At 55.0% G+C, this 25956-nt stretch overlaps 8 protein-coding genes across 8 annotated transcripts; 4 read left to right on the top strand and 4 right to left on the bottom strand.

The window, feature by feature from the left end:
- Positions 1-161: 161 nt before the first annotated feature.
- On the bottom strand, positions 162-3008 carry N656DRAFT_702501 (choline/Carnitine O-acyltransferase; the record flags this gene model as incomplete). Its single annotated transcript, XM_064811028.1, has 3 exons — positions 162-310; positions 396-2540; positions 2597-3008. 3 exons carry the CDS (start codon positions 3006-3008, stop codon positions 162-164), a joined length of 2706 nt encoding a protein of 901 aa, XP_064673344.1.
- Positions 2878-4046, top strand: N656DRAFT_775732 (uncharacterized protein). Its single transcript, XM_064814496.1, has 2 exons — positions 2878-3875; positions 3998-4046. Exon 1 carries the CDS (start codon positions 3164-3166, stop codon positions 3737-3739), a length of 576 nt encoding a protein of 191 aa, XP_064673343.1. The 5' UTR covers positions 2878-3163; the 3' UTR covers positions 3740-3875; positions 3998-4046.
- Positions 4047-5877: 1831 nt separating this feature from the next.
- On the top strand, positions 5878-7666 carry N656DRAFT_775730 (uncharacterized protein). Its single transcript, XM_064814495.1, has 4 exons — positions 5878-6241; positions 6340-7370; positions 7431-7508; positions 7558-7666. The coding sequence occupies exon 2, from the start codon at positions 6372-6374 to the stop codon at positions 7194-7196; it is 825 nt and encodes a 274-aa protein (XP_064673342.1). The 5' UTR covers positions 5878-6241; positions 6340-6371; the 3' UTR covers positions 7197-7370; positions 7431-7508; positions 7558-7666.
- Positions 7667-11437: 3771 nt separating this feature from the next.
- N656DRAFT_795469 (uncharacterized protein) lies at positions 11438-14215 on the bottom strand (the record flags this gene model as incomplete). Its single annotated transcript, XM_064817416.1, has 10 exons — positions 11438-11744; positions 11829-11872; positions 11959-12673; positions 12763-12877; positions 12935-13294; positions 13356-13400; positions 13459-13743; positions 13799-13935; positions 14008-14128; positions 14179-14215. 10 exons carry the CDS (start codon positions 14213-14215, stop codon positions 11438-11440), a joined length of 2166 nt encoding a protein of 721 aa, XP_064673341.1.
- Positions 14216-15797: 1582 nt separating this feature from the next.
- N656DRAFT_775725 (uncharacterized protein) lies at positions 15798-17455 on the top strand. The gene is made up of 3 exons (XM_064814494.1): positions 15798-16548; positions 16632-16700; positions 16780-17455. Exons 1-3 carry the CDS (start codon positions 16288-16290, stop codon positions 17329-17331), a joined length of 882 nt encoding a protein of 293 aa, XP_064673340.1. The 5' UTR covers positions 15798-16287; the 3' UTR covers positions 17332-17455.
- N656DRAFT_842586 (uncharacterized protein) lies at positions 17430-19189 on the bottom strand. Its single transcript, XM_064819050.1, has 3 exons — positions 19106-19189; positions 18526-19047; positions 17430-18438 (listed from the first exon to the last, which is right to left on the bottom strand). The coding sequence occupies exons 2-3, from the start codon at positions 18851-18853 to the stop codon at positions 17651-17653; spliced, it is 1116 nt and encodes a 371-aa protein (XP_064673339.1). The 5' UTR covers positions 18854-19047; positions 19106-19189; the 3' UTR covers positions 17430-17650.
- An 819-nt stretch (positions 19190-20008) lies between these two features.
- N656DRAFT_795466 (putative GTP-binding protein ypt1) lies at positions 20009-21049 on the top strand (the record flags this gene model as incomplete). Its single annotated transcript, XM_064817415.1, has 5 exons — positions 20009-20019; positions 20183-20306; positions 20366-20413; positions 20498-20725; positions 20849-21049. The coding sequence occupies 5 exons, from the start codon at positions 20009-20011 to the stop codon at positions 21047-21049; spliced, it is 612 nt and encodes a 203-aa protein (XP_064673338.1).
- Positions 21050-21882: 833 nt separating this feature from the next.
- Positions 21883-25777, bottom strand: N656DRAFT_398704 (uncharacterized protein). Its single transcript, XM_064809528.1, has 3 exons — positions 25601-25777; positions 23467-25535; positions 21883-23412 (listed from the first exon to the last, which is right to left on the bottom strand). The coding sequence occupies exons 1-3, from the start codon at positions 25613-25615 to the stop codon at positions 22302-22304; spliced, it is 3195 nt and encodes a 1064-aa protein (XP_064673337.1). The 5' UTR covers positions 25616-25777; the 3' UTR covers positions 21883-22301.
- Positions 25778-25956: the final 179 nt, after the last annotated feature.

The raw sequence follows: 25956 nt of genomic DNA, 5'->3' as shown, positions 1-25956 counted from the left end.
ACGTATATACATTCGAGACGCTACTAGGTAACAAGCAAGCAAGCAAGCAAGCAAGCAAAATGCAAAAAGATCCAACCCCAGGATATCATCCAAAATTAAAAGCCATACAAGCCAATATCACAACAGCATTGCCAAAAGTACAGACTCGGGACACACGCAACTCAGTAGTCAATCAACCTCAACTTCTTGCCCACCTCCCGCCGCCTAGCTTGCGTCACCGCCCGTTCCGACGGCTTGGTCTCGCCGTTATCGTAGTTGTCGCCCCGAGCTTTGAGGGCCTGCAACAGCATGCCGGCGTCAAAAAAGCCATCTGTTTGGCAGCCGTGTCAGTATGATTATCCCAGTTACAGAAGGACGCACAGGGGGTGAGAACAAGGAAAATAAGAAAAACTTACACCCTCCCAACTCATCATCCTCACTCATAAGCAGACTCTCATCAGTCGGACTCGACAGACTACTCTTCTGCCTCGTAAGGCCCGAGCCCTCATTTAGCCCGCCCGTGATCAGGCGCCCGCGCAACTTGGCTCTGCTCCCGGCCTTGTTAGCCGCAACCCCGTTGGCCGCATTACCGTTGGCATTGCCGCCGCTGCCAGCGACCCTGATCGAGTCGAGCTCCCTTGCCCTAGTCTGCCTGACGGCCATGGCATTCCTGCTGCCCCCGGCAATTCTTAGGATCCTCCTGATTTCCAACAGGTAGCTCTCGAGCGTGTCGACGAAGCGCCTCGTCTGCCTGTGCCGGGACGAGACGCAGATCGAGATGCCCTCGTCCTTGATAATGTAGCCGATGCCAAAGCCGTCGCCCGACACAGGGCCGAAACCAAACTGCCTCAGCGAGGGGTTGCCGCAGTTGGATGTTGAGAGGATGGTGGTGTTGAGCTTGTCCCAGCCTGGGTCGGCAAAGATCAAGGGCAGGTGGTGGCCGTTTCCGTTGGCGGTGCTGTCGGCGGCGCCCCGGCCGCCGCGACTGCTGCGCGAGGTGGTGCTGTCGCCGCGCTCGCGGCTTCGGATGGCGGGGAGGGGAGACCTGCGGCGCTCGCCGTCTAGCACATAGGCGGGCTGGTCTTCGTCCCTGCCGGGGCTGCCAACCAACGAAGAGCCGCCGCGGTCCGACATGCCCTCGACGGGGCTCGAGTAGCCATCGCTGCTCGTGCTGCTCACGGCGTAGCCCAGGTCCTCGTCCACGGTCCGCTGCCAGAGGCAAAACAGGGCGTAGAGGTGCCTGTCGCACCCCTGGGCTTTGGCGCATTCCTTGGTGGTAGTGACGTGGCGCTCGCAGGCCTTACGGAGCGCTTCAATCTTTTGTTCGGCTGGATTGTCTGCCCAGAAGGTCTGGACAAAGTTGACGGACTCGTCTGATACGGTGCGAATCGCCTCGGTCCGCCCGTGCAGATACATTTTGGTCATGGCGGGTTCGTAGGTGCACTCAACCCTGCCATACAGGCCATAGTAGGCTGCTTGGAAAGCCATCTGCACAAAGGCGTCTGGGGAGAAGCCCATCGACGTGATAAAGTTCTTCCCGTACGCGCTAAAGTCGAGGCATTCAAACTCGTTCTGCTCGATCAAGTCTGCTAACCTGGTCTCGGCGAAGCGCACAGCAATCCTGAGCTCCGGAGTCATGTCCCATTCGAGCTTGTGCGGGCTCGTTTGAACGTCGCCAAAACTGTCGGGATCGCGTTTGCACGGATCCGGGCTGGTAGAAGCCCACAGCGTCGGCGCTTTGCCATTTATTGTCCTCGCGAACCGCAGGATGGTATCGGTGTAGACGTCGCTCGCAAAGCGCAGCACTGTATGGCCATCGACGCCCGTGTGCTCAAAGTTGATCCCAGCGCTGCCGTTCTTACAAACGATGATCTGTAGCTTGTCGTACCATCGATTTGTGCATGTGCCAATCTGCACGCCCTTTTCAATCACACTCGTGCCGCAGAGCATGTTCTGGCAGAGCGCTGCTGCAGTCGTGGGCTCTGTATAGTCCAAGCAGACCACAAAAAGGGCGGTATCGACGATCCCCAGGCAGTCGGCGTTGTTCGACCCCGGCTTCCTTGTCAAGACATCCCTCAACCCAGACCAGACCTTCCTGTTCTCGGTGCTGAGAACGCCCAATGCACCTTTTGCTGCTTCCTGGATAGGAGTTTGCGCGGCATCATCAATGATGGTCTGCAGGTTGATGGCGATGTCCTTTTCCGACATGATCAAGTCCGAGTTATCGTCCAGGACGTCGAACCAGTAAAACTGTCCATGGCACATGACGATTATGTGCTTGGAATCGGGATCCTGCTCAATCTGGCAGCCAGCATCGGTTGGCACACGAGCGGTTCCAAACAAGCGCGAGTACTGGTACATGCAAAGAGGCGTCCCCTTGACGGTGTCAGGAGGCAACTCTTCTTTGCGGACGGCTCTGACAAACTCCAGGGCCGACACCACCAGGGACGCGGCCCGCGTCACTTGGTTGTTCCGGGCGGGTGTGGGGTCGTCCTCAAGCAGGAAGAAGGGGTTCAGGTTGAGGACGACGGGATTATCAAAGTTGAGATACGAATCGTACCCTGATTACGGTGTCAGCCAATGCATCCCGGCAAACGCACCATGGCGAAGGACGCACAAAATTGTTCGATATAGCTAGTGCGCGCTTCGGCATACTTCTTTAGCTTCTCGTTCAACTCTGGTCCCTCTCCCCGCAAGAACTCTTGCACTGCGTGTTTCGTTTCTGCGTGCTCCCTGGCGGACTGGAGCGGCCTGAGAGAGTCGAGGTATTTCTTGCAAGTGGCCTCAAGGTCGGGGATAGGCAACTTGGGTAGCTGGTCCTGGTGGGCGTATGTGACGCCCCCTTTGGGCTTGTCGTCCTGATAAGTGGACATGGTGTAATGCCGAGTCTTCACAACCGGGCTGACTGTTGGCCTGGGAATCTCGGGATACTCAGGCACAGAGCGGGGAACGGTGGGCGGCTGCACGGGGCTGTCGAGCGTCTCACCAAGAGACCTCGGCGATGTGAAGATGCGAACTTGTGTAGGCATTCTCGTCAGCTGGGCTCGACAAGGATCAAGCGTAGAGAGGCGAGACGAAGGTGCTGATGTTTAGGCCGCGCAGAGCTGTGCGGTAGAAGTAGTGGCAGTCCTGGAGGCAGTAGGGTGGCATTCCACTTGAAACGCTGACTAGTGAGCGCAATGCAATGGGTGAGGGAAGCAAGGCAAGAAGACAGGATGGATCTTCAGGAGAAGGGAGGAAGCTACCGATCCTCGGCCGGGATAGACTCGGGGATATAATAAGCAAAGCCGGCGGCAAGATCGGGCACGAGGAACTTGGGAGAGGGTACGGGCAGGACGGGGTGGAACCATCTCAACATTCTCATGGCTGCTCAGTGCTCACATCCACAGGTCCCACGCTGACCGAGGAGGAAGAGCTGGGGGCATCCAGGCCTGCCATTCTGCCATGTGCATGTGGAACTACCGGGACATGCGCTGGGCAGCGGAGCTTAGTGTGTTGGGGGTTGAACGAGGCCAGTGTGGTGACTGTGGTCCCCTTTAGGCGCGCAGAGGGCGGGGAGGAAAGGGACCATTGGACACGGCATCTCCACGGTGGATTTGCGAAGACTCCTCCGCAAGCCCGAACGCTCAATATGGATGCCGCCAGTGTGCTAATCTGCCGAGCCACATGTTGTCCGGGATTATGGGATGCGAAGTTGCAACGTACAGTGATAGGAACCGGGGCCAAGCGTTACCTGCGGCAATTCCGTGTGCTTCCCTGAGGAACGGGTCCGTGATTCTGCTCGTCGAGAATCCCGTGGTGTACGAGTAGGGGGTTCAGAGGAGAGGTCGAAAGGTCGAACAAAACGTGTCGCCGTCTACATAGACCAGTATAAGTGTGCGGTTCCTTGTCCTGGACTTATTTCAGCCACGGTTGCTGCCTGTTAGCGACGATTGGGCTGGCGGTCATCTGGCCAGCCGGCTAAGCTGGCATGGGACTTGGACAACAGCCAACATAAGTCATGCTTCATCTGACCTACAGGTATTGGAGTCCAGTGTACCGGGCTGGTCTCGTCTCAATGCGTCACAAGCTGGAAGACAGCTCGAGGGTGAAGGTGGGGGAGGAGTGAGAAATGACGTTTGGACTCCTACCCCACACTTTGGACTGGTAATGTACATACATACATAGTGTACTGTACTGCCAGTCCTGGACTCCTGGTTGAAATGTGCGCACTGCGAACTGCAAAGCAGCTTCTGGAGTGCCGGCAACGACGGCGCGCACTCCGAGCTGCAACCTGCCTGAAGCCTGCAAGAACTCGACGAGTTCGAACTAAAAAGAAGGGTTCCACAATCTCCCCGCGATTAAACTACGGGGTGCCCAAAGTTGCGTGCTGCTTGGTCTCTCGGACAAGAGGATGTTGCGCAGTGTGATTGTTGGGTAAGTTACCGGGTACAACGTGAATGTTTCATACAGCGGCAACACTGTAAGCATGATGCACACTGTACGGGATGGTGAAACCCTGCATAGCCGCACAGTATGATTACTGGTGTACATACCGTGGAATTCAGTACAGTACGTATTTGATACGATCCTGGTGGGTGGGGGTTGCTAGCAGAAACGGAAATGTCCAGATCGCATGCCCGAGGCCAAAGCTTTTGCCGGTTTGGCAAGAGAGGTGACTTTCTCTTGATCATTTGCGTTCCCAGATCCTGCAAGTTGGAACCTAATACAGTAGACTTGCGTCCGACTTAGTTAGAACGACAGCGGTGAAGCTGAGCTAAACTTGAGACGAACTCGAGAGGCCTGCCTCCCGTTGAGACTTGACAGACAAGCATGTGAACGTCACAATTGCCCGGGGATAGGACCCCGCACGAGATAGCATGCCATTAGCGCAAGTTGATCGCTCCCGGCCGAACGGATATGTGGGGCCCACCGGCTTGGGGACCGAGTGAGACAGGTACCTATGTACTTGACTACAGAGGTTTTGTTAGTCTTCGATAATATAAGTCGAGGCTCAAGAGCATCCATGAGATACGCAGATGCAGTTCCAAAACGGCATGCCGAGCTCATTACTAGACTTCTCACCGGTGCCGTGTTGAAAGGGCTCCATAATGTTGCGGCTCGCTTTGCACACTTAGAGACAGAATTAATAACCATGCAAGTGTTCAGGAGCTGTTTCGATCGGAGCAGAGCAAAAGCCAGTGGGTTTGACACCCTTAGGGCAGCGGCTCGGATCAAAGGACAGCGGGATCATTGACCGTAAACTATGCGTCTAAGTTACAGTACACGTACGTCTATCATGCTCCACTCTCCACCTACAGTTCAAGCCATTGTGCTACCGTCCAGCAAGTTTCCATCTGTTTCTTGTGCTTGTTGAAGTGGCTTGCGAAGCAAGGCTGTCGAACTGCCAAGACCCCCGCAAGCCACTGACGATACTTTTCACAGGGCTTACATACTGGTCCGTGCATGATACAGGAGGGGTGGAATTGAAACCTGGGGTAACTGTACTCCGTACAGTACTGCATAAAACACAGTTGAGCAGCCTTCAATCGGGCCTTCAATACGGTATGGCTGACTCTCCATCCACCAACTTGCCTCTAGCTTGAACCTTCCAGGTCGTTCGCATCACTGGACTGCGTGTAAGCATCTAACGGAATCCAATAGGATCGGAATACCTACTGTATGCCGCACGTGAGAATGCCACTCTGCCGTCAGCTTTTCAGGCCGGGGCGCGGGGAGATTCGCCTTATTGCAGCCAGGTTGTGTGACATGTACTGTACTTGTATGTACATACGGATCACTGGCCAGTCACCTCTAGGTCACCGGTGGACTTCCAAAAGCTTCAAATTTCCGAGCGGAACAAACATCAAGTGTTGGCGACGGGCCCCCCCCCCCCAAGTTGCTAACAGGCTCGCTGGTTGTCCATGTTCTGCTTGCTAGCAGTTTGCTGGCGGCAACTGATAAGCCCACAGGTACATACCTGTCAGCATGTAAAATGATAAGGCAAGGGACCTGGACAACACGTCCGGATTGGCGCGTGTGAAGGTGCCAACACGGAACCTAAAGCTACTGCGGCAGCGGCTTGAGCATGGATACCGCACCTCATACCTAGCCCTTACCTTACATGCCTGTGAAATTGAGGACAAGGCTGCCTTGAGGTGGCTATTTCATCAGCTTGTTGCGCAGAGTAAAATATTTATTAACCTTGACAGAAGTGGAGGAGGGAGTAATTGCCTAGGTTGAGCCCATCAAAGGTTGGAAGTCTGGTCACTGACTCACTCTGGTGTGTTTTCATGATGGCCGACATCTGGCGGTGAGACCGCTCTTGAGGTCGGCTTCCACTTTCTCTCGGGGTCTCACCGCTAACACTTCTGGAAACAGGGCCAAGCAACCAAGCAACCATCGACTCAATCATGTTCAAATCATGGTATGACCATCACGACGAAAAGATCCAGTTCTGGCTCGAGTTCCAGACCGTCCACGACGGCCTCGACGCCGACCAGAACCAGACCTCCTCGTCCCCCGCGGCCACCTTCACGCTCTTTGGCGCTCTTCCCGCCGAGCTCCGACTCAAAATTTGGGAGAACCTCATCCAGCCGCGCGTCATCTTAGCCGCCTGCTTCGACTCTCGCTTCCAAGACGAGAAGCGGGCGCAACTGGCCCAGCGGCCCAAGAAGCGCTCGGTGCCCGTGCTGCTCCACGTGAACCGCGAGTCGCGCATGCTCGCCCTCCGCCACTACGAGCCAGCCTTCTCATGGAAGCTCCCGACGCGGCTCGCGGGCCCGGAGACGGGCGTGCTGCGGTCCAGCAGCGAGGCGCGCGTGTGGTTCAACTTTGGCCTCGACGCGCTGCTGCTGCTGGGCGAGCTCGAGCCCTACGACCAGTACGGCTTCAACGCACCTATGGTCTACTTTTTGCGCAAGGACGACACGCGGCGCGTCCGCCATGTCGCCTGCGCCTTTGAGGAGCTGCACCTGAGCCTCTACGAGTCGGACCAGGTCTTTGGCTCCCTCTTTCACATCATCGACATGTTCCCCGCCGCCAAACAGCTTCTCATCACGAGCACGCCCCGGGATGCCGAGGTGCGCCACTTGGCGCTCCCAACCTCCGACAATGTTGTTCAAAAGCTGTGGTGTGCCTTCATGAACGGCGCTACCGTGACCTCTGCGCTCGCAAAGAGACAGATACTCATGATCAGGGAAGATGACTTGGCGTCTTTCATCACATCGAACAACTAGCCCCTTGCGTCTTCCTTCGCTATAACCGTTTCCTGTTTTTCTGCCCTCTATTTGATGGAGGTATTGCTCGAGGAACCCTCCTCGCTTGGTTATACCTCATTCCACGGTTCGAAACCTATCCTTCATGCCCCTTAGTGTGGCACCCGAGAGAAAACGACATCTTGCCCTTGGCTTGTAAGCTTCGTTTATTCCTCCGGCTGCGGACATTGATACATACAGCAATTTCACGGACAGTCCAAATTCCAATGAACCAGCCCACGCCACGCTCCGCAACAACAATCCTCTGACCAGGAAATCACTCGTGTGCGCATGGTACGGACGGTCCTTTCAGCATCCCGACCTGCCTAACATACCAGAACAGGCGTTTACAGGCGTTTACAATCCTTCCAACGTGTGGTTATCTCTCACATGCAGAGCCGGCAGCGTTCACGGGTCGGCCCGACGTCGACCGCCACTAAACTTGACCTAGCACGAAGTCGTATCCCTCCAGAGCTTAGTAGGGTGGCTCGGGGGGGTTGGGGGTAGGAGGATCAGGCTCCGGCTTAGGATTCGGCCTTTTCTGCAATGCAGGAAAGGGCAACGAGCAAGCGCATGCCATGTTTGGAGACCTGGGAAACCTGGTGTTAGACCAACGAAGCCTTGTCCTGTCCATCGTGCAACGTACTTTGGGAGTGTAAGAGCTGTTGCGTGGTTGGCTCTCGAGCTCGGGTACACAAGGGATGTCGCCAAAGGTTTGTTTGCCTCGACCCGAGTACGGACGTAAAGTGCGGCCCAGGTTCTAACCAAAGCTGTACAGTAGCACGGGCTTGGTCTGGCTGGTTGGCTGGTTGGCTGGCTGGCTGGCGAAGAGGAGAGTTCAGCGAGTTCTGGGTCTCGAAATGTCTGCCCATCGACAGCTCTTTAAAGAACCAGGCCGTCCAACCCTCCCCTCCGCACACCCCTTCATTGTCCTTCCGTTGGCGGTCCGAGCAAACATGTCGCTTCCCGGAACCGACAGGGGTACTGGCCTGTTCTTAGATGACATGTCCTCCAAAGTGAGACAACGCAACGGTCCTGAGAGAAAGCTTGCCGAAAATGGCACGTGGCATGCCATTTTTGTACGGGTTGACCTTTGGGGAGGGTCGGGCAGAGATGTGGTGGAGGGTTACTCCCCTCGGGCGAGTGCGCACGTCCTTTCCAGCGGCCGCCAGACTCCCACATTCTTCTAACGAGGCCAGCATATCTGGCCCGGGATCGCTCGGATAAACCCACAATCTGGTGATCGCGGAACGTCATCATCCTTGGGCAGTAACTGGCCATGTCTGGTCGACCGGGCAGGGATTGCTAACCATGTTGCGCTGGTCGGCTGACAAGGTGCGGGAACATGGATGATAGGGGGGAGGGTAGAGATTAAAGGCCCGTCTTAAGACCGCATCTTTAAGCCTCAGTGCGCCATTGCGGTGCGGCAGTATGTCATCAGCATGCGCATGCACATCCCACGGTTCGAACCCGCAGACATGGCTCGAGCCCTGAAGGCACCCCCCGGGTCTGTGTCGAAGAGCGTGGTGATTGCTGGGAGAGCAGCTTGTTATCTTGTGACTAACCCATGTACGATTTCATTTTCCAGGGAGAGATATCTGAGGTATCTTGAGAAGAGATGGATCCGGGACAACGGCGGGGGGTTTTCGGCAGCAACGCTGGAGGACTCTTGATCTCTGACCGACCCCTCTCTCGCGCTGATGTTCTTGGTAAGCCGTGACGGCATCATCTTGATCCCTGGATAACCGATCCACAGCTGACGCGACTCTGGCGGAAGCAGAGAACGAGGGGTTATGCAGCGCTGCGCGCTGTCAAGATCAAAGCGCGGGCGGCCGACGGCGCAGTTTGTGTGGGCACGGGATGTAGAATCTTTGGTTTATTATAGTGTACTAGTTTGGCATCTTGTTTGCGGGAACCAAACTGACGAACTGCACAAGACGGGCAGGCACCCTGACGGTTAGACGGCTAAAGGTAGGTGCGATTCGACGACGTTTGTCTGTGTCACTGTTAGGTACTGTACACTAGGTCCCCTGATCAGAGGACAAGGCAACTTGGAAACAGGCAGGAACTACTATACTGTAGTGGATACCTAGTAACTCCCATAGGGACTTGAAGTCTCGGAGCCTGCCAGACGTTTCCACTTCCCACAGAACCGACTTCTCTTTCCTTCTCCCTGCATATCGCTACCACAGGATCCGTAGTTCGAGTTTCGGCTGCGGAGGGAAATCAGGAGAAACTGGTTCATCGACCACCTGCCCTTCGACTTCGATATGCTCCAGAGACTTCGGTACCATCAGAAATGGAGCTTTAGCCCCTGACCCCCACAGAACGGCCCCAAAATCACATACAGGATGTTTCACAGTTGGCCTGTGGCAACCACGTGTGACCATCCTCATCTTGGCTAAAGAGTGGGACTAGAGATAATTTGATATCCGCTCATAGAATGAGGTCCTACGCAATTCACAGCATTGTGGTTCTGCAGTCAGCCCAGAAGTTGCAAGTTTCTGTTAGACTGTTTTGCCCGTCAGATGATGCTGACAGTCCTGGTTGTGTGCACACTTTCTGATGAGTCCTGTCATTGCTGTCGTTGGATTGGAAAGGAACGTTCAACGTTACGTCCCGTTCGGGAATCGGAATTCGGCTCACAAGACTGGACAGTCCCCACATCTATTGTATAAAAAAGGAAAAACGAGGAAAGGTTACAGGCATAATAAACCAGCACATTCCCTTAGATATACATTGTCGGCCGCGTTGTCCAATCTCTGTATATTACCACCTGCGCTGGGATCCTGAGTGCGTCTCTGGAAAACACCGCGTGTGTACCCTCCTCCTTCCTGTTTCTCCGCGTACTTGAAGTGTATCCGTACACACAGTTACACGTACAACGCACATGGAATACGTCTGAACTCATTAAGGACCGGGGAACGGGGATGGCCCCGGTACTGAGGATGGCCCGCATATGCCCGTCATTGAGAATGGCGTCCAAACGACTCCCATGTTTCTAGAACGATTCTCCCCTTCCACATATCCGTGTACTTGTACATACAATACCATCACGTCTCGCTAGTGTAGCTTGCTAAGCTTCCAGGCTTGTCTCTCTCAGGATATCGCATACTACACTAACACCCCTTCTCCCGATATTACCCCCCCGCGCCGTTCTCCCAGTTACTACTTTATGTACACACAGACATCTCCCTTATCATCCAATGCGGTGACACCCATGGATTTTGACCTACAGCATGTGCTGTTACGGTCACTTTTCGGGGCGGCATGGCATTTTCGGGCCGACGAGCTGAGTGGGATCTGGTCCGGCAGAGGTGTATGTATTTTCCTCTCTTTTGTTCGCTTCAAAAGTTATAAAGGGGCAAAAGTCTCAATACAACGTTCCACTCTGTCCTTCGGCACTTTCGCTGACTACCTGCTGACTAGCCCTTAGCGGTACCCAGTCCGGGCCAGTGTAGCTGTTTTGTGTAGCATGGACCCAGGAGCCGTTGAAGCCGGGCCGGCAGTCAGGATGGACATGGGAACCTATTCTTCTGCTTGGGTCTACACATGCCCTTATATTCTCGAGAAGATGTGTCACCACTGTATTTTAGCTGCTTAGGTAGCCTAACTGTGGATGGGTGGTGAGGAAGAAGAAAGAGAGGAAGAATGCCACGCAAAGCGCTTCGTCTGCTGGTGCACTGCAGCAGCAAGGTTGAACTGGGTGAAAGATCTGGACAAGGATTGATGGAATGATTGGCTAAGTAAGCAGCTAAGAGATAGTGGTGGCCCATCTTGTCGAGAATATACGGTAGTTGAGGAGGTCTATGTTTCTGCTTCACCACTGTAATCTACGAATGCCTGAAAGTACAAGGACATGGCTGTAGCACCTCAGTCACGATACTTTGTGAGGGCGCTATATCTGTTAGCGAGCCGCCCAGAGTTGTTCAGGTACAACAATGTGTATATTCAAGGGAATACAGTAAGTATATCCATCTCATCTAATAGATACCTGATCTTCTCAGGAGACGCACTAGCCGTGGTCAGTCTATCAAACCAGCACTCGAAATTACCTTAACTGCCTTCCCTCCACATTACTTGCAGGTCACATCCTTCCCACCGACATGAGACAAGCCCAGTTCATACTACCGATGTGCAACCAGCTCACTGCGAGTTGAGTGCGACCCTCACAGGCAACCCTCCCTTTTGTTGCCCGCCGTGCCACACTCACCCTCGTATCGCTACCCGCTCTTGCCCTCCACAACCGGCATCTTCTCCCCCTTATTGAGCCCACCACTACCACCGGGCGAACCGCTCCCGCTCGCTTCATTCATGGCAGCCTCCAATGTCCTGCCGCCCTGCTGCTCCTCACCCTCCTCACGCTCCAGGTCGCCCGTCAGTGTGACGGCACGATCCACGGCATAGGGCAAGCCGCGGTGGCGGCCGCGTATCATCATGGCGCAGATGACCACCTTGCTGAAGGTGGTGAACTTGCCACAAAGGGACGTCATGACGGTTGGATGGCCTAGGGAGAGGCCGACGTTGGCGCTGTTGAACAAAGCTTGTCAGTTTGTCCACAGAGAAGAAAAAGGGGGCCAAATCAGGAAGAGGGACGGGGAGGGGGTTACGCACTATGCTGATACGACCTCGAACATTATCGAGAAGACGGAAAATGCCTGTGGGTTGTCCAAAGTGCTGGTGTTAGTGTTGAGGTACCATCATGACAGGTAGGTGAGAAGCTGAGAAGAAGGGCAAAACGAACCGGGTCGGCAAAATCCGCTATCCTCGGCGCCTCAGCAATGCAAATGCACAGCGTCCCGAGGAAGATGTACCAGAGATCAAAGCTCAGCTGGTTGCGGATGTGCATGAGGACGTAAGACCTGCCGCTGGTCTCGTCCGGACTGCGCTCCTCCTCGTAGAGGCCCAGGGTGCGCTCCTCGTACGTGTTTGACGCGCGGATGCTGATGGCGATTGGGAACACCGAGATGTACATCATGACCAGCAGGCTGAACTGCACGGCCGGGTTCACGAGAAACAGGTTCAGCGTCGACGTGCCCGTGTGGCGCGACGATGCCGCCTGGAACAGCGCCGACAGAATCCGCGGCCCAAGCGGCAAGTCGTTGACGGCCGGGTTGTCCAAGTCGAGGACCACGATCAGCAGCACGTCGGCCGCGTTGAGCGCCACTAAGATGCCAAAGAGAATCCACGTCGGCCGGCCTGGAAACAGAAGAATCGAACACCGTCTTGGGTAGTCCAGTAGGAAGCGGAGTGTCTCGTGCATGCGCGAGTGCTTGGGAACAATGAGGGACATGGTCCAGATCACGAGGCGGAGTAGCACCGGGTACAAGGTCTCGCCTGCAAAAGCGAGAAAGGTCAGGACGATCATGGGCCAGGTGGCGTCCCGGAAGCTGACCATGGAGTCGGGCGTGAGGGTGAAGCCGAGGTTGTTGATCATTGTCTGGGACGAGTAGAATGCCCTGCGATATGAAGGAGGATGGTTGGTATCGAGGCAGGACACACAACCGTAGGAAGGGACGCCGGTGACGATGACAGAATCAGAACTCACCACCACGTCGTGTCCACTCCGCACGCCTGGAGCCAGTCAGTGTACTTGGAAGGGGCGTTGTGGATCCACGGCAGTAGGCAAACCACGCCAAAGACGTGAAGGCCAAAGTAGTAACCTGTGGCGCGCGTCAGCCTTTTCTTGGAGATGTCCAGGGGCTATGTCAACGTGGTACCGATGACGATCTTCAACAGGAGCTTGAGGCTCCGGTACTCGATACCGCCCAGCCGCTCCCGGTCTTGGGCTGTGAGCTTGTAGAAGCGCGAGTTCCGCCCCACGGTAACCTCCCTGGAGAGGTATGGTAGGTCTGCTGAGCGCACGCGGGAGACAGATCGACGGCTTCTGTCCCGGTTGGGGGAAGTGGTCTTGGTATGGCCGAGGATGAACAGGGATGCTGCTGCATGCTCGATAGACCTAGTATGGGACAAGCTTGGACCGGCATCGTCGTCGCGATGGCGAAATCCCCGCCGTCTTGTGAGCCCGCTCGGCCCAGTTCCCGCGCTCGGTACTGGCTTGATGGCGTCTTCTTCGTCATCTAAGCCAAAGTCTGTCAGCGAGTGAAGCCATTGGCTTGGGTCTGCAGGGGTGAGTACTACCATCAAGGTCACTGGCAACCGAGCCCCTGTCCACGATGGCATGCCCTGATGATTGTCCCTGTTAGTCCGCTCCAATGGGCAGGCAGGCTTGCTGCTTGCTTACCACTGTCACGCTCCCTTGGCGGCGGGACGTAGAGCGAGGAATTGCTGCGTGGCTCTCTTACGTCCTTTCCGAACATGATGTGGGCTGTCGAGCTCGGCTGAAGGGATTGATCCTGCCTCTCAACAGCTGACGCCGCCTCAGCGCTTGACGACTTGTCCTCGAGTCCTCCATTGTCCAGCTGGCCAGCTTCGCTATCGGCATTACCGAGGCGTACCGTAGTTTCTGGTTGTGCTTCAATGTCGGCTGACGGACTGCTGCTAGTGTTCGGCTTAGGGAACGAAGCCGCTGCGAGTGGACATCAGATATCAGCACCACCAAGGGCGGAGGAATAGACACATACCAGCTTGCTTGAAGTGCTTTTCGAACCAAAACAGACGAGCAAGGACAACAAGGATGTTGATAAACCCCAGGTTGGTGATGACCGGGATGACGTAGAGGTACACTTGCTGGTACGTCTTGAGGTCCTTCACGTCGACGCTAGAGATGTGTTCAGCACGCGGAGAGTGATGGGCGAATGCACTATACTACTATATGCGGTACAATACTTACGTGTTGAGGCCCGACTCTGTGGAGGCACTTGCACCGAAGAAATAGGCATCGATGGCAGCAAGGTTGCCATAGGGATACAAGATGACGAAGGACAGGAGACTGTTGAAGATAATCCAAGAGTCTGCGAGTAATGTGAGCCATTAGACACAAGCATTCGATGAGATGACTTACAGTGCAGGGTAATAAAGTTCAAGGATGGCTTCCACATGGTGTGTTAGTAGTGATGGATTGGTGCGACCGATGTGTTGGATGCAACACAGCAGCGTGGACGGGAACGAGCCGAACTGCACGCCGAATTGCAGCAGTTGCGGGAACAGTCCAGGTCGTTGGGACCTGGCGAAGAGACGGCCATCATGGATGCAGACCTTTATACCCCTTTCTACTCGGTCATTGTGACCTTGCTCATGCCGGGCCTTGCCCGGACGTCACAACACATACATATGGCTGACCGCTCGCAGGGCTATCTACACATTCCTATTTGGCCATCATGAAGGATGCCGCCAAATCGAAACAATATGAGCGACTTTCTTTCCAACTCCTCCCTCGTCTCCAGCCGGATTCCATCGAGTCTTGGCGAGATTGCTTGAAAGGTCCTCCTCAACAGGTTTCCGGCTAGAGACGGTCGGGAGCACAGCATCTTTGCCTCACACTCTCTCAGAGTTCAATGGCCGGGTTAGGTTCGGGTTGTTATTGAGCGAGCTACGGTTCCAGTCTGACAGGAAGGTGCCGAAACTGCAAGTAGAATCCTAAGAGATGGCAGGGTGAGGGATACCCTGTACGTGATATTGCGTGATGACAGGTTTCATTTGAAAAAGCTGTCTCTGCTGTCATGGCGATTATGGCATTGCCTATCATCAACTCCACGTGAAGTGTAGTCAATCCCAGGATTTGACTGTTAGGTTGGTTACCAATATCAGAGACAAGCAGGTTTCTTTTGGCTCAGGGAACGTTTATCGGGTTCCCCAATCAGTTGGGGGTTGGGAGAACCAGGTCGAATCAGCGGGCCTGATTCCGCGCACGGCTCACAAAATGGCTGGTGCGAACTCCTTTTCACTGGGAGGCCTCAAATGTGGTCTGTGTTTCGGTGGGGGTTTCCGCTTCCTCTTTCCTCTTCAACTCAGCTGCAGTGACCAACATGCAGTCGAAGAGGGGTTTTATAGGTTTGAGGTGAGCGGAAGTGACAGAAATATTGCTCGCAACAACTTGACATCTGGTCCCAGAGTCATGGACAGAGGGCATTGACAGAAGAAAGGCAGGACGTACGGACTACCCTACATACCCTATATACTCGTGGACTCTGCATCGCTGGGAGTTGCGCCGGCAGCGAACCAATTGGTCTCAGAAAATGTGTAAATACATACCTAACTGACAGACATCACTGCATGGTGAGTCCATTGGGAATATTTGTTCCAAACGAGGGTAGTAGAGACAGCCAGGATCGGTCATAAAAGTTACTCCTACAGAGGCTGATTCAGATAATCTTGAACCTAGAGTCCTTTTGGCATTCCTATTCAGACGCATGTCAGACGCATGTAGTGCTGTGTTCGACCCTTTCTGACCACGGATGCCTGGCTAAGAGCTAAAACATCATATCAGGGCCAAATACCGTACTCTGCTTGGTGTTGGAGTTTGAGTTCTAGAGTCATTTTGGCGTTCACAATCGGCCAGTGGCAGGTCCGATCCTATTGCCCGGTTTGGCAGTTAAGACGTCTCTAATAGGCTGAGCAGTGTTTTGTCGCTTTTCCTTTTTCCTCTTTTTTTGCCGGTCCGCCGGTGCCACCCTCCGGAGCGCCGGAGGCTCCCCGCTTCAGTTTGTAAAACAAAACCGCTCAGCCCCGCCGTGTGTCCACAAGCACATGCGGCTCACGTCTCTATTCAACCGGGTTTGATGCTCTGTCCCAGCTAGCGCCATCGAATGATGGACACCGCTGCAGTGGTGGATGCTCCTATGGGCCGAATCATGCGCTGTAAAATGCGAAAATGGCTCCGTCATACGCTACCGGGACGTAGTAAAATGCCTGCCCGTTGCTTCCTCGCAGCCGAGCGAGGCCGGACAAAGAGATGGATCAGCCGCTTTCTAGCAGCAAGTTACCTCGGCCGTGGGGTCCTAACTCCAACGCTACCAGGTATATTCCCTCGGGTTCTCGCTCACTTCCAGCCCTGGTCTAGGTACCTACCTATCCAAATCTATCCAAATCGAAGGCGAACCAGACTACATCGCCTGGAGCACCACCCTCGGTTGTCGTTCTTTGAGACAGAAGACGCGAACTGCCAACACAAATGGCTCCCATCAAACCGCATTGGACCCGCCCGTCGCACCCAGATGTCCAGGAGGTCATCTTTGCCGACGAGGCCGAGTTCACCACCAAGAGCATCTCCAAGATTGCTCTCCCTCCGTTTGGCCTGTTCGCCAAACTGGAATGTCCGCCTTGCACCCTCGCCGCCGAGCCGACGTATGCGACGGTCCAGATCGGCCGTGACAGGCACCTGGACCTCAACAGCGACTTGCTCTATATTAACCACTCGTGCGAGCCGTCTCTTGTCAGTATTCGCTAGTGGAGGAGAGACATTTCGGCATAACCATGGGATTATTGACGCGAAAGCTTTACCCCCATTCCCCTTAGATCTTCGACACGGCCAGTATGAACATCATTGCCGGCCCGAAAGGGCTCCGGCCCGGCGAGGAGCTGACGGTTCGTTCGTCTCGGGCATTTCCGCCGCCAAAACTAGGGCACCACATGAATTTCGGAACCTAATTCGGCCGTCATTTAGTTCTTCTACCCCTCCACCGAGTGGGACATGGCGCAGCCCTTTGACTGCCTCTGCGGCGCTCCCACCTGCCGCGGACGCATCAGCGGTGCTCGGGACATGGCCCGCCAGCAGCTTGACGGTCTGTGGTTGAACGGGCACATTCGCCAGCTGCTCGAGGAGCGCGAGGCGCAGGAGCAGGAGCAGGAGCAGAGCGGCGCTGCCGCGGAGGCGACCAAGGCGTCTGAAAATGGCGGCGCGGTCTGCAGCTTCCAGAACAGCACCGATGCTGCGGTTGGCGTTGAGGTGAGTGACCAGACCGCGCAGGCCCTGCGCGACGCCCTCGCCCACGCCGAGAAGATGGTTGAGGCGGCCCGCTTTGCCCTGGCCTCGTACGTCGGGGTTCTGCAGCAGCGCATGCAGCTGGGTGGTCTCGGCAAGGTCAACAACGGAAATGGGCGTTTTGATGCCGCGGCTTCCGCTGCCGCCGAGGTTGCTGCGGGTTCGCAGCGTCGAGGCCCAACGTCACGCGAGTTGAGCGGCGAGATGGGCGGCGATACGTCAGTGCAGGTCTAGGCTTCGCTGTATGTCAAGACAATGGTCGTTGCGCTACCTCGGTAGCCACCACCAACCTTGTCCTGCGTATAGCGGAGAGAATATCTCGTATTTGGCTTGTTTTACAATGCAATATGATCGATGCGGGTGTTGTCCTTGTTGTTTCCTGTCCAATCCGTGCCTCTAGGTCCTGAACCATCATAGTAGTACATGCAAAACGCCTTTCCCTTCCTTTCTCACGCCGTGCTTTGAGAGGATATATGACAGCCCAAGACAGCAAACGAAACCACCATCGTACAAACTCCCCAGCCTACCATCACAAAACCGACCGCTCAGATCATCATCGACCCTTGCGAAATCTCGCCCTGGCGAATGCAGGGCACGGCTCCTCTCCCCCCTTCATCCCACCCAACAGCCAATCCGTCAAGCCCACCACCTTAGCGCCGACCCCCTTCTCCCAGTGCCCTCCTTCCTGCACATGCTCAATGGTATGACTTAGGATCCTCCCCTCCTCATCAAAATCAAAGATAAACAGCCCCGTGAACTCCTTGGTACTGGCCCCAACAGGCTGCGCCGTCCCAACCGGTGCTCTGACCTCAGTGTCGCCGACATTCCCACCGTTCCCACTGCCCCCTCCCTCCCCCTGACTTAACCTCCCATCGGCATCCACATCATTCCTCCCCCTCCCCTTAACCTTACCATTCACCAACCCCCCCAACCAGCTGGTCCCCTTACCCTCCTTACCGCCCACCGTTCGCCAGCGTACAATCAGCTGTTCCGGCCCGGCGCGCTCACGGCCGTCATCGGGGGCAGCCCTGCCCTCACCATCAAGACCACCCCCACCGCGAGCGGCAGATGATGAAGAAGAAGCGAACGGGTGTCGGTAGACCGGGTGGTCAACCATGCGTTCCGAGAGGATCTCGAGCCGCACGTTGCCCACAATGGGCACCCTGTTCCAGGCGATGGGGCTGGACCAGAGCGCGGCGCGGTAGGCCACGCGGCCCGTGACCGTCGGCAGGTGCGGGTGCGTCGAGGGGAACAGGTGCAGGCTTATCTGCGGCGACAGGACCTCGTTTGGCAGCGGGGTCTGGAGCAGCGTGGGCAGGTGTGTCTGCAGGATTCGTAGGGCTGTTTTGGCGAAGCGAAGAAAAGAGGTTCCGTTAGTAAAGGCGCAAAAGAAGGAAGGGGTCAAGGGCGAGGGAAAAGGAGACGTACTCTTGCCGAGCTTGACTTTTCGGTCGTCTGGAGGACGGTTCGGGTCAGGGGCGGAGGTGAACCAGAGTTCAGGGAGTTTGGTATTCGGGTTGGAGGAAGGGGCGGTTGCGCGGAGGTGACTAGGAGATGAAGATTGAGCCGTAGTTGGGGAGGGCCGTGGCGGCTGGCTGTCTGTAGAAGGGTATGTGACTGGCCCTGCCGAGGAGGAGTGTCGCGGCAGTTGCCGCTCGATTGCTGCTATAGCTGTCCATCGAGGTTCTGAAACCGGGAATTTGTTACTGCGCCGGAAAAGGCAGCGCAGTTGCCTTGTCCTCGTTGGTATCGACATTTGGCTTTGGACTGAGGTTGCTGCCCTTTTGCCTTTGACTGCCTCGGCGACAGACTGCTCGGCGTTGCAGTGGTTGATCACTACTTCGTGATTTTAGGTCAATCCTTAGCTGTAAGTTACTGTGTATGTGTAGAGGAGCAGTGCAGCAGGGATGATGTCAGTGTCGGGCTGTCCATCTCCCTTGCAGCTGGCCGCTAAGGTACTGATTAGCGCCTCGATATAGCGGTACGTTCCCCTAGTTTTTGTCCTAACCTTATTCGAGCAGCTTCTGCCGAATCCAGGCGGGCATCTTCCAGACACTTCAAACTCTCGCCCTCATCACCTAGTCGAGTACTGATATCTCGAGGACAGGACATTGCCACACCCTGTCGAGTTGGGTTGAGCGCAACGCGTTGTAACAATTGTAGAGCATGGATTTCTCACTTAAACAAGCCCTGGTCAAGAAAAGGTTCTTGTCCATTCTCGTCCATCTAGGAACGGATCGTTTCCTGAGAACGGCAATAGATATATATGGCTTCCCATAGCTTGTATTATCCAGTCAAAGCATACGTACTGGCTTCAACGACCCAAAACACACCGGCTAGGTCGGATATGTGCAGCTTGTCGTGTGTGCATCGTGACCTAGCCATGTCGTCTGCCCAGCCAGGCTGACCGTTGTCAGCTGTCAGTCACTAACTTATCCGATCTACCTAATGTCAGGGCCGCTCTTGGGCCTCCATAGCTGAGATCCGGGGATGGCAGAGCCGCCTCATGTTGGCCCAAAAGGTGTAAGACTTGACTCTTTGTATAAAGCACCTTCCACTTCGCACCAGTCGTTCTTAGATGCCTGAGCTTGGGTTTGCAGATAGTTTAAAGAGACACTCCGACAAGCCACACACCGTACCGCCACCGCCCCGGGCAGTCGTCACGTGAAACGCCCCCTGGCTCTCCTTGATAGGCCCCTGCGTTATCATCCCCCAATCAAGCCGGTTCCACCAATTGTTCTGACGCCCTGACGCAGCCTTCCAAGAGTTCGCCGAACGTCGACCTGCTGCCTTCTCGCATCTTCAACTCCCCCAACAAGCCTTCGACGCTCCGCATCATCGCCTCTTGCATCAACCATTACCACTGCTTCTCGGTCCAGCCCCATAGTCTATCCATCTCACGTCGCCCACGATGAATCCTGAGTAGTATGCGTTCCCTTACAATAGTCTTGCTGCTACCTTCCGTCTTTGTTTGCTGACAATCTTCTCTTCTCTAGTGTCGTCTATGCCCAACCGCTCGACGACTTCCCATGACGCTTTCCAGCCAGCGGTCCTTCTCCTGCTTCCCATGCTGACCCGCTGGCAGATACGACTATCTCTTCAAGCTGCTGCTGATCGGTGATTCCGGCGTCGGCAAGTCTTGCTTGCTCTTGCGGTTCGCCGACGACACTTACACCGAGTCCTACATCTCCACCATCGGCGTTGATTTCGTACGTTTTTCGGGTGCACAGGCTGCAGCACGGTGGCACGTATATTGACGCTGGGACAGAAAATCCGGACGATCGAGCTCGACGGCAAGACGGTGAAGTTACAAATTGTGCGCCCTATTCCCAGCAATGCTTGGCCCTGACAGAACGAAAAAGAGCAAGGTTGGCTGACTAGGAAACCCCCCTTTCTACAGTGGGATACCGCCGGCCAAGAACGGTTCCGCACAATCACATCGTCCTACTACCGGGGCGCCCACGGCATCTGCGTCGTCTACGATGTCACGGACATGGACAGCTTCAACAACGTCAAGCAGTGGCTGCAGGAGATTGACAGATACGCCACCGAGGGCGTCAACAAACTGCTTGTAGGCAACAAGAGCGATATGTCGGACAAGAAGGTGGTGGAATACACCGTTGCAAAGGTGAGACTCGTTCTTTACTCTTGTTGCTCTCGGAACTACGTGCTTTGATAGCGCCCGCCGAACACGGCCTGGTAGTCGACCTAAGATGTCTTCAAGAGTACTGACCGGTACGTTTTCCTACAGGAATTCGCCGACAGCCTCGGGATCCCCTTCCTCGAGACGTCGGCCAAGAACGCCAGCAATGTCGAGCAAGCATTCTTGACAATGGCCCGCCAGATCAAGGAGCGCATGGGCAGCAGCATCGCGGCCAACAACACGAAAGCAAGCGTCAACGTTTCCCCCGGACACGGCGTTCCCAGCAACCAGTCCAACAGCTGCTGCTAGTCGGGCCTTTTGTTGTTGCTGTCGTCGTCAATCGTCATCTGCAATGTTCGCCAATTGATGTTGCTCTCGGGTGTTAATTGTGGTTTCTTGCATCGGATGGGTTTTCGGACATACGGGGCGTGGCTAGATCTGCGGAGGTCTGTCTGTTGGGCGGGGGGTGTGAAAGGAAAGGTTGGCTGCGGAGAGCGCGTCTGGTTTGTGGTGATAGAATTTCCCGGTGACTCGGTTTTCTGCACCAGATCTTGCGTAGTCTTTCTTGACAGTAATGTTGTCCAGAGTTTTTGGAGGAGGCTGCTTGAGACCTAATATAGCGGGGCAAAGCAGACGGGCCCCTGACACTACTCTGGAAACAGAACACCACACGACAGACCGGACCAGAACAGGGGTTGTTATCTCTTTTACTTGCTGCCCGCATCTTGCTGCTATCCCTAACAACTGCTGAATTCGTATTTGTGTATTTCAATGGGTTTGGGCATAGCTAACGGTTCAGTTGTGCTTGTTACGACTGTTTGTTCCACTGTTCAATCATTACCCCTCGGCTAATCGGTAACTCTATGTTTGATACGTCAAGAGTCTCTTGTGGTGGTCCAATGCGTTGTCGGTCTTTCAAGGTATGATAGGATTTTGATGACCGTCATGTATGTAGACGAGCAATGTGACGGCAGGTCACTTACTGTACAGGATCGGCCCATTTGAAGACGGAGCACACGACCAACCTAGCTAGGGAGGTTTCAATATAGGAAAATGGATTTGCTAGTACCATAAGAATCTCCTACTCACCGCAGAGAACTTCGCAATCTCTCTAACATCACTACTTACTTCTCTTGGCTGAACTGACCCCTCTGAGCTGACTTGCTTGGCTCCCAAGACTGATGCAGGCGTTCAAGTTCTTTAGAACAGCACGTTTTGGCTCCACGGAACTGATATGATATGAAATGGTATATACGTGTAGCATGGTATGGTATCATGAACAAGAACGCAAACGCCAGCACCCCCTACCGCTTTCGCTTGAAATCGTCGTCTTGCCCGGCCTGTCTAAGCCGGGCATACCAGATCAACAAATGTGACTCGTGGGAGCCCATTTGCCTTTGACCCTTCCTTGAGGGGGAAGACGGGAACGGGAAAAAGGGGGAAAGAGAAAGGGGGAAAAAAGGAAGATGTCTTAGACCCGGCAAAACAAGCAAGGCATAATCTGGTTCCTGCCGTCTTGTAATTTTCTTCATCTTCCGGCCACCAGCTCTGGCCTGGCCAGCTAAACCAACCCCAACCATTTCAAAGCCTTTTTCCCATCGCGATTACTCGCCTGGCGGCGAAGGTACATGGGCATCAGCCGTCTTTCTTCGTCGTCCTCTTCCTCTTCCTCCGCGTCGTCACCATATTCACCACCCACGGCGCCATCTACCTGAGGATGATGACGATGGTGGTAGTTGTAATGACGATCAGAGGTTTGGGAATAGGGAGTCGAGCTGATGGGGATGCCCTTCTTGCTGATAGTCTTCTGATATGTGCTCGTTGATGCCAGCCAGGCTGCAGGGGATGGTGACGTCGACTTGGCACGCCCGGATGACGACCCGAGGATGTCCTGTGCGGTGCTGGTAGTTGTCGTCGTCGTTGTCGTCATCTTGTTGGTAAAGCAGTCTGCAGGGGAAGACGGCGGGGTAATTACCACCAGGGACGGGCCTGCGGCTACGGAGGTCTCGTGCTGGAATGGGGAGGCACAACCGGTGCTATCCGTGAGTTTCATTTGGTGCCAGTACTGGTGCTTCGGCTCGTCAACCTTGAGGCTGGGCTGGGTCGCGGGTCTCTGTGACTGTTGTTGTTTCGGCCAGGGGTGCTGATAGAGTGGGTGGTCGGGGATGTAAAACTCCGAGATGGAGATGAGACTTTCCCGGATGGCAGCGATGAACGCGGCGGTTTCTAGGGCGCTAGCTGTGGCGGCAAGAAAGAAGCTTGCTTTGGAAATGGAGAAGGAGCATGAATTGTTGGACCGGGCCTTGGACGTATGTAGTCCTCCGGGATTGGGTGCGCGGGCCTTATCCTGGGGAGCGGTCGAGGGCCTGCTGGCTGCTGGATGGGGCGCTGATATTGAGGAACGGATCGGGGCAGCACCATGGCCATGAACGATGCCTACTACTTTCATCATCTCAGTGCCGATGAGATTCTGCAGAGCAGAGATGGTTTCGAAATGCTCGGCTTCATATTTGATGAGAAGGAAGCGAACATGCGGATTGGTAGAGAGGTAGGTCTCGAGATGGGGGATGATAAGCGCAGCGAGCAGATTTCGGTCCGAGAAGGGGTTGGTCTGCGTCTGCTTGGTCAATTTTTGCGCAGTAAAAGCCTGCATGGCGCTGAAAATGAGAAATCTGACTCTTGGTTAGTCGCAGAGAGTCAACGATATGGGCGATGCGACCACGTACCGCAAGTCAAGCCGTCCGCTTCGGGAGGGACCGTTGCCCTTTGACCCTAGCATTTCAATGTGCTCGGTCAGTTCTGACACGCGATCCTTATTTACGCCCTTCTCGGCGCCAATAGTCAAAATCATGTCCACTCTCCTTCCCCCTCCAACATCTGCTGTCCGACTGGCATCGCACTGAAGAGGTTTCCACAGGCTCACTGTCTCGGGGTCCGTGGCGCTCGAGGCCTTGTGACCATGATCCTGCACATGGTAATTGGAAGCAAGAAGTGATCGAAGAAAGTTCTGAACCGAAATTGCCGTCTCTTGTCCGATATGGAGACTGTAGAATGTCTTGTCCGATTCTGATGCACTGACAAGTTCTGACGGCGCCCGTGAGTGACCCGGTGTTGGTAGGCCGTGCTGTATCCATAGTGCTCCTCCACACCCGGAATCTCCGTCCGCGGACGGCGACTTCTCGTCTCTCAGAGCGTCCCCAGCGACGAAATGCTGCGGGCCAGTTGCTATCGGTTGCGATGCAAGGTGTTGCGGCGACTGCCGGCCGGGATAGTCGCCGTCTCTAAAACGTTCGAATACAAGATCTAGCAACTCGTCTACTGTCTCAGTCGAGAAGTGGAAAACGACGTCCTCGAGAAGTGGCAAAACTTCTCCGAAAGGCTCTTCCCCGGTCTGGGTAGGACTTGATGGGCCTGGGTTCGGCGGATACCCCCAGTCTTTTCCATCTCCGAAAGTCCTCTCCTTGAGCAACTCCATGCCCGAAATGCTTCCTGGGCCGTGTTTTGAGCCTCCGTGATCGCTCTGGCAACCGATTTCTATCAGGCCGGTCATTCCATTCCCTTTTGCTCGTGATAGAGCCGCGTCGGCCGTCCTTGGTCTTTCCAGGGTGAGTGGCTCGAGATGGCCAATTCGAGGTATCGGCGGCGATGGAGTGCGCAGTTCCAGCGATGGTCTGGTCGCAGTGGGTGAGGGAGTCGTTTCGCCGGCGGAGGATCTGCCTGCCGAAAATCCAGCGACGGTTTCTGCCGGCAGCTCGCCATCCTGAGAATAGGCACTAGCAGTGGAGGGCGGCTTCTGGGAGTGGAGTGTTTCGATGGACTTGACGACGGATGCGTCCAGCCTCTTCCCGTGGCGCGGCGGAATGTCGACGAGCTTAACAGTAAGGTCTATGTCGTGGCTGGCTGGCTGTAGGAACTCGGTCTGCTTGTATAGTTCATCCGCGGCTCTCATCGCACGTATGATAGGGTTATCGAGCGGGTTATCTTCATCACTGCTATATGGCTCCCATGAATCTTGTTCGTCCTGGTATACTCCCGCCGGCTCAGCCGGTTCCGATCCGAAGTCATCCGCCAAACTTGATGTACTCAACCGGCGAGCCAGCGGTTGATCTGGCAAGAGCCCGGCAATGCCGGTACTCACGAGCTGACTGAAGATGAGGTCTGCTGCTTCAACGTTACCGCCTGTTTGGTGTTCCATGATGGCGGAGAGACAGGTAACGTGGGCCCCAGCCGTTCCTCCATGCATGAATACAAGTCGCCTGTCGTTGGCAGCGGCTATGGGAGCTCGAAGAAACTCTAGGGCTTCGGCGTGCCGAGCCTGAGCAGCTTTGTGGATTGCAAAGATGAGTTGGCGGGCATCAAATGGTAGGTCCAGGGTGTTGTCTTTCATGTAGTGTTGAATACTCGGTAGAACCAGGATGTTTGGAGAGGCAGGCAAAAGACGTAACTGAGTCAGTACCAGCTCTGAAGGCCCCTCAAATGCGACTAGATGTCCATTTCGCCCCGGAGAGACCGGGCTCGCCATACTGGTAGCTGATGCTGGGGAGTCGAGGGATGGGTCGATTTTCCTCGCCTTCGACCAAGTATGTTTCGAGATCGCCGCAATGTGCGCTTTAATCCTCGGCCGAACAGACGGAGCAAACCTGAAAGGTTGAGGGCGAACTAATCGGGTTTCACAATAAGCATAGAAAGCAAAGCGGTCCGGCCGTGGTTTGCCAGGTTGCTCCAGAGCCAAGTGATGAACGAACCAACGGGCTTGAGGGTGACAAGCCGTGGCTTGAGAAAACGAAATCAAGATCTGCCGCGGGCAGTCTAGTTAACTGGAAAGACTCGAGGGAGAAAGAACATGAGGGGGTGGCTTGCTTGGGGTAAGAACATCAAGCAAGTGATGAGGAAGGAGCCTTCGGGTGATGACTGCAGCAGCCTGCCCGCTTTCCGGGGCTGTCACTGGTCTGAATTCATCTGGAGTCACGGCTGCACTGCAGTATGTCGCGCGAGGCAAACGGCGGCTTTGAGAAATCTGGCGTATATGGCGGGACACGCAGTCCATATACTTCATACTGTCTTGTATCTCGGGATAATAAAATTGAGAAGACGGCTAAGATCTCAACAGCACTAGACCGTGTATAGTACACATGTGTGGGGGTATAGCAGCTTCGTTGATGATTTCCAAACCGGGTGATTAACAAATCTACCTATTAGATGGTAGAGCTTGGGTT

The sequence above is a fragment of the Canariomyces notabilis genome (genome assembly GCF_033297395.1).
Source record: "Canariomyces notabilis strain CBS 508.74 unplaced genomic scaffold N656scaffold_3, whole genome shotgun sequence".
NCBI classification, from domain to species: Eukaryota; Fungi; Ascomycota; class Sordariomycetes; order Sordariales; family Chaetomiaceae; genus Canariomyces; species Canariomyces notabilis.
The sequence above is the reverse complement of the archived record's forward strand: the minus strand, read 5'-3'. Positions and strand labels throughout refer to the sequence as shown.

Bases quoted from the DNA above. Each gene is read 5' to 3' on its own strand.
- N656DRAFT_775732 (XM_064814496.1), top strand. From the start codon at position 3,164: ATGGGTGAGGGAAGCAAGGCAAGAAGACAGGATGGATCTTCAGGAGAA.
- N656DRAFT_775730 (XM_064814495.1), top strand. From the start codon at position 6,372: ATGTTCAAATCATGGTATGACCATCACGACGAAAAGATCCAGTTCTGG.
- N656DRAFT_775725 (XM_064814494.1), top strand. From the start codon at position 16,288: ATGGCTCCCATCAAACCGCATTGGACCCGCCCGTCGCACCCAGATGTC. The intron at 16,549-16,631 runs GTCAGTATTCGC...CATTCCCCTTAG, and splicing joins ACTCGTGCGAGCCGTCTCTT to ATCTTCGACACGGCCAGTAT. The intron at 16,701-16,779 runs GTTCGTTCGTCT...GCCGTCATTTAG, and splicing joins GGCCCGGCGAGGAGCTGACG to TTCTTCTACCCCTCCACCGA.
- N656DRAFT_842586 (XM_064819050.1), bottom strand. From the start codon at position 18,853: ATGTCGATACCAACGAGGACAAGGCAACTGCGCTGCCTTTTCCGGCGC. The intron at 18,439-18,525 runs GTACGTCTCCTT...TCGCCAAAACAG, and splicing joins AAAAGTCAAGCTCGGCAAGA to CCCTACGAATCCTGCAGACA.
- N656DRAFT_398704 (XM_064809528.1), bottom strand. The intron at 23,413-23,466 runs GTACGTGGTCGC...ACCAAGAGTCAG, and splicing joins AGCGGACGGCTTGACTTGCG to ATTTCTCATTTTCAGCGCCA.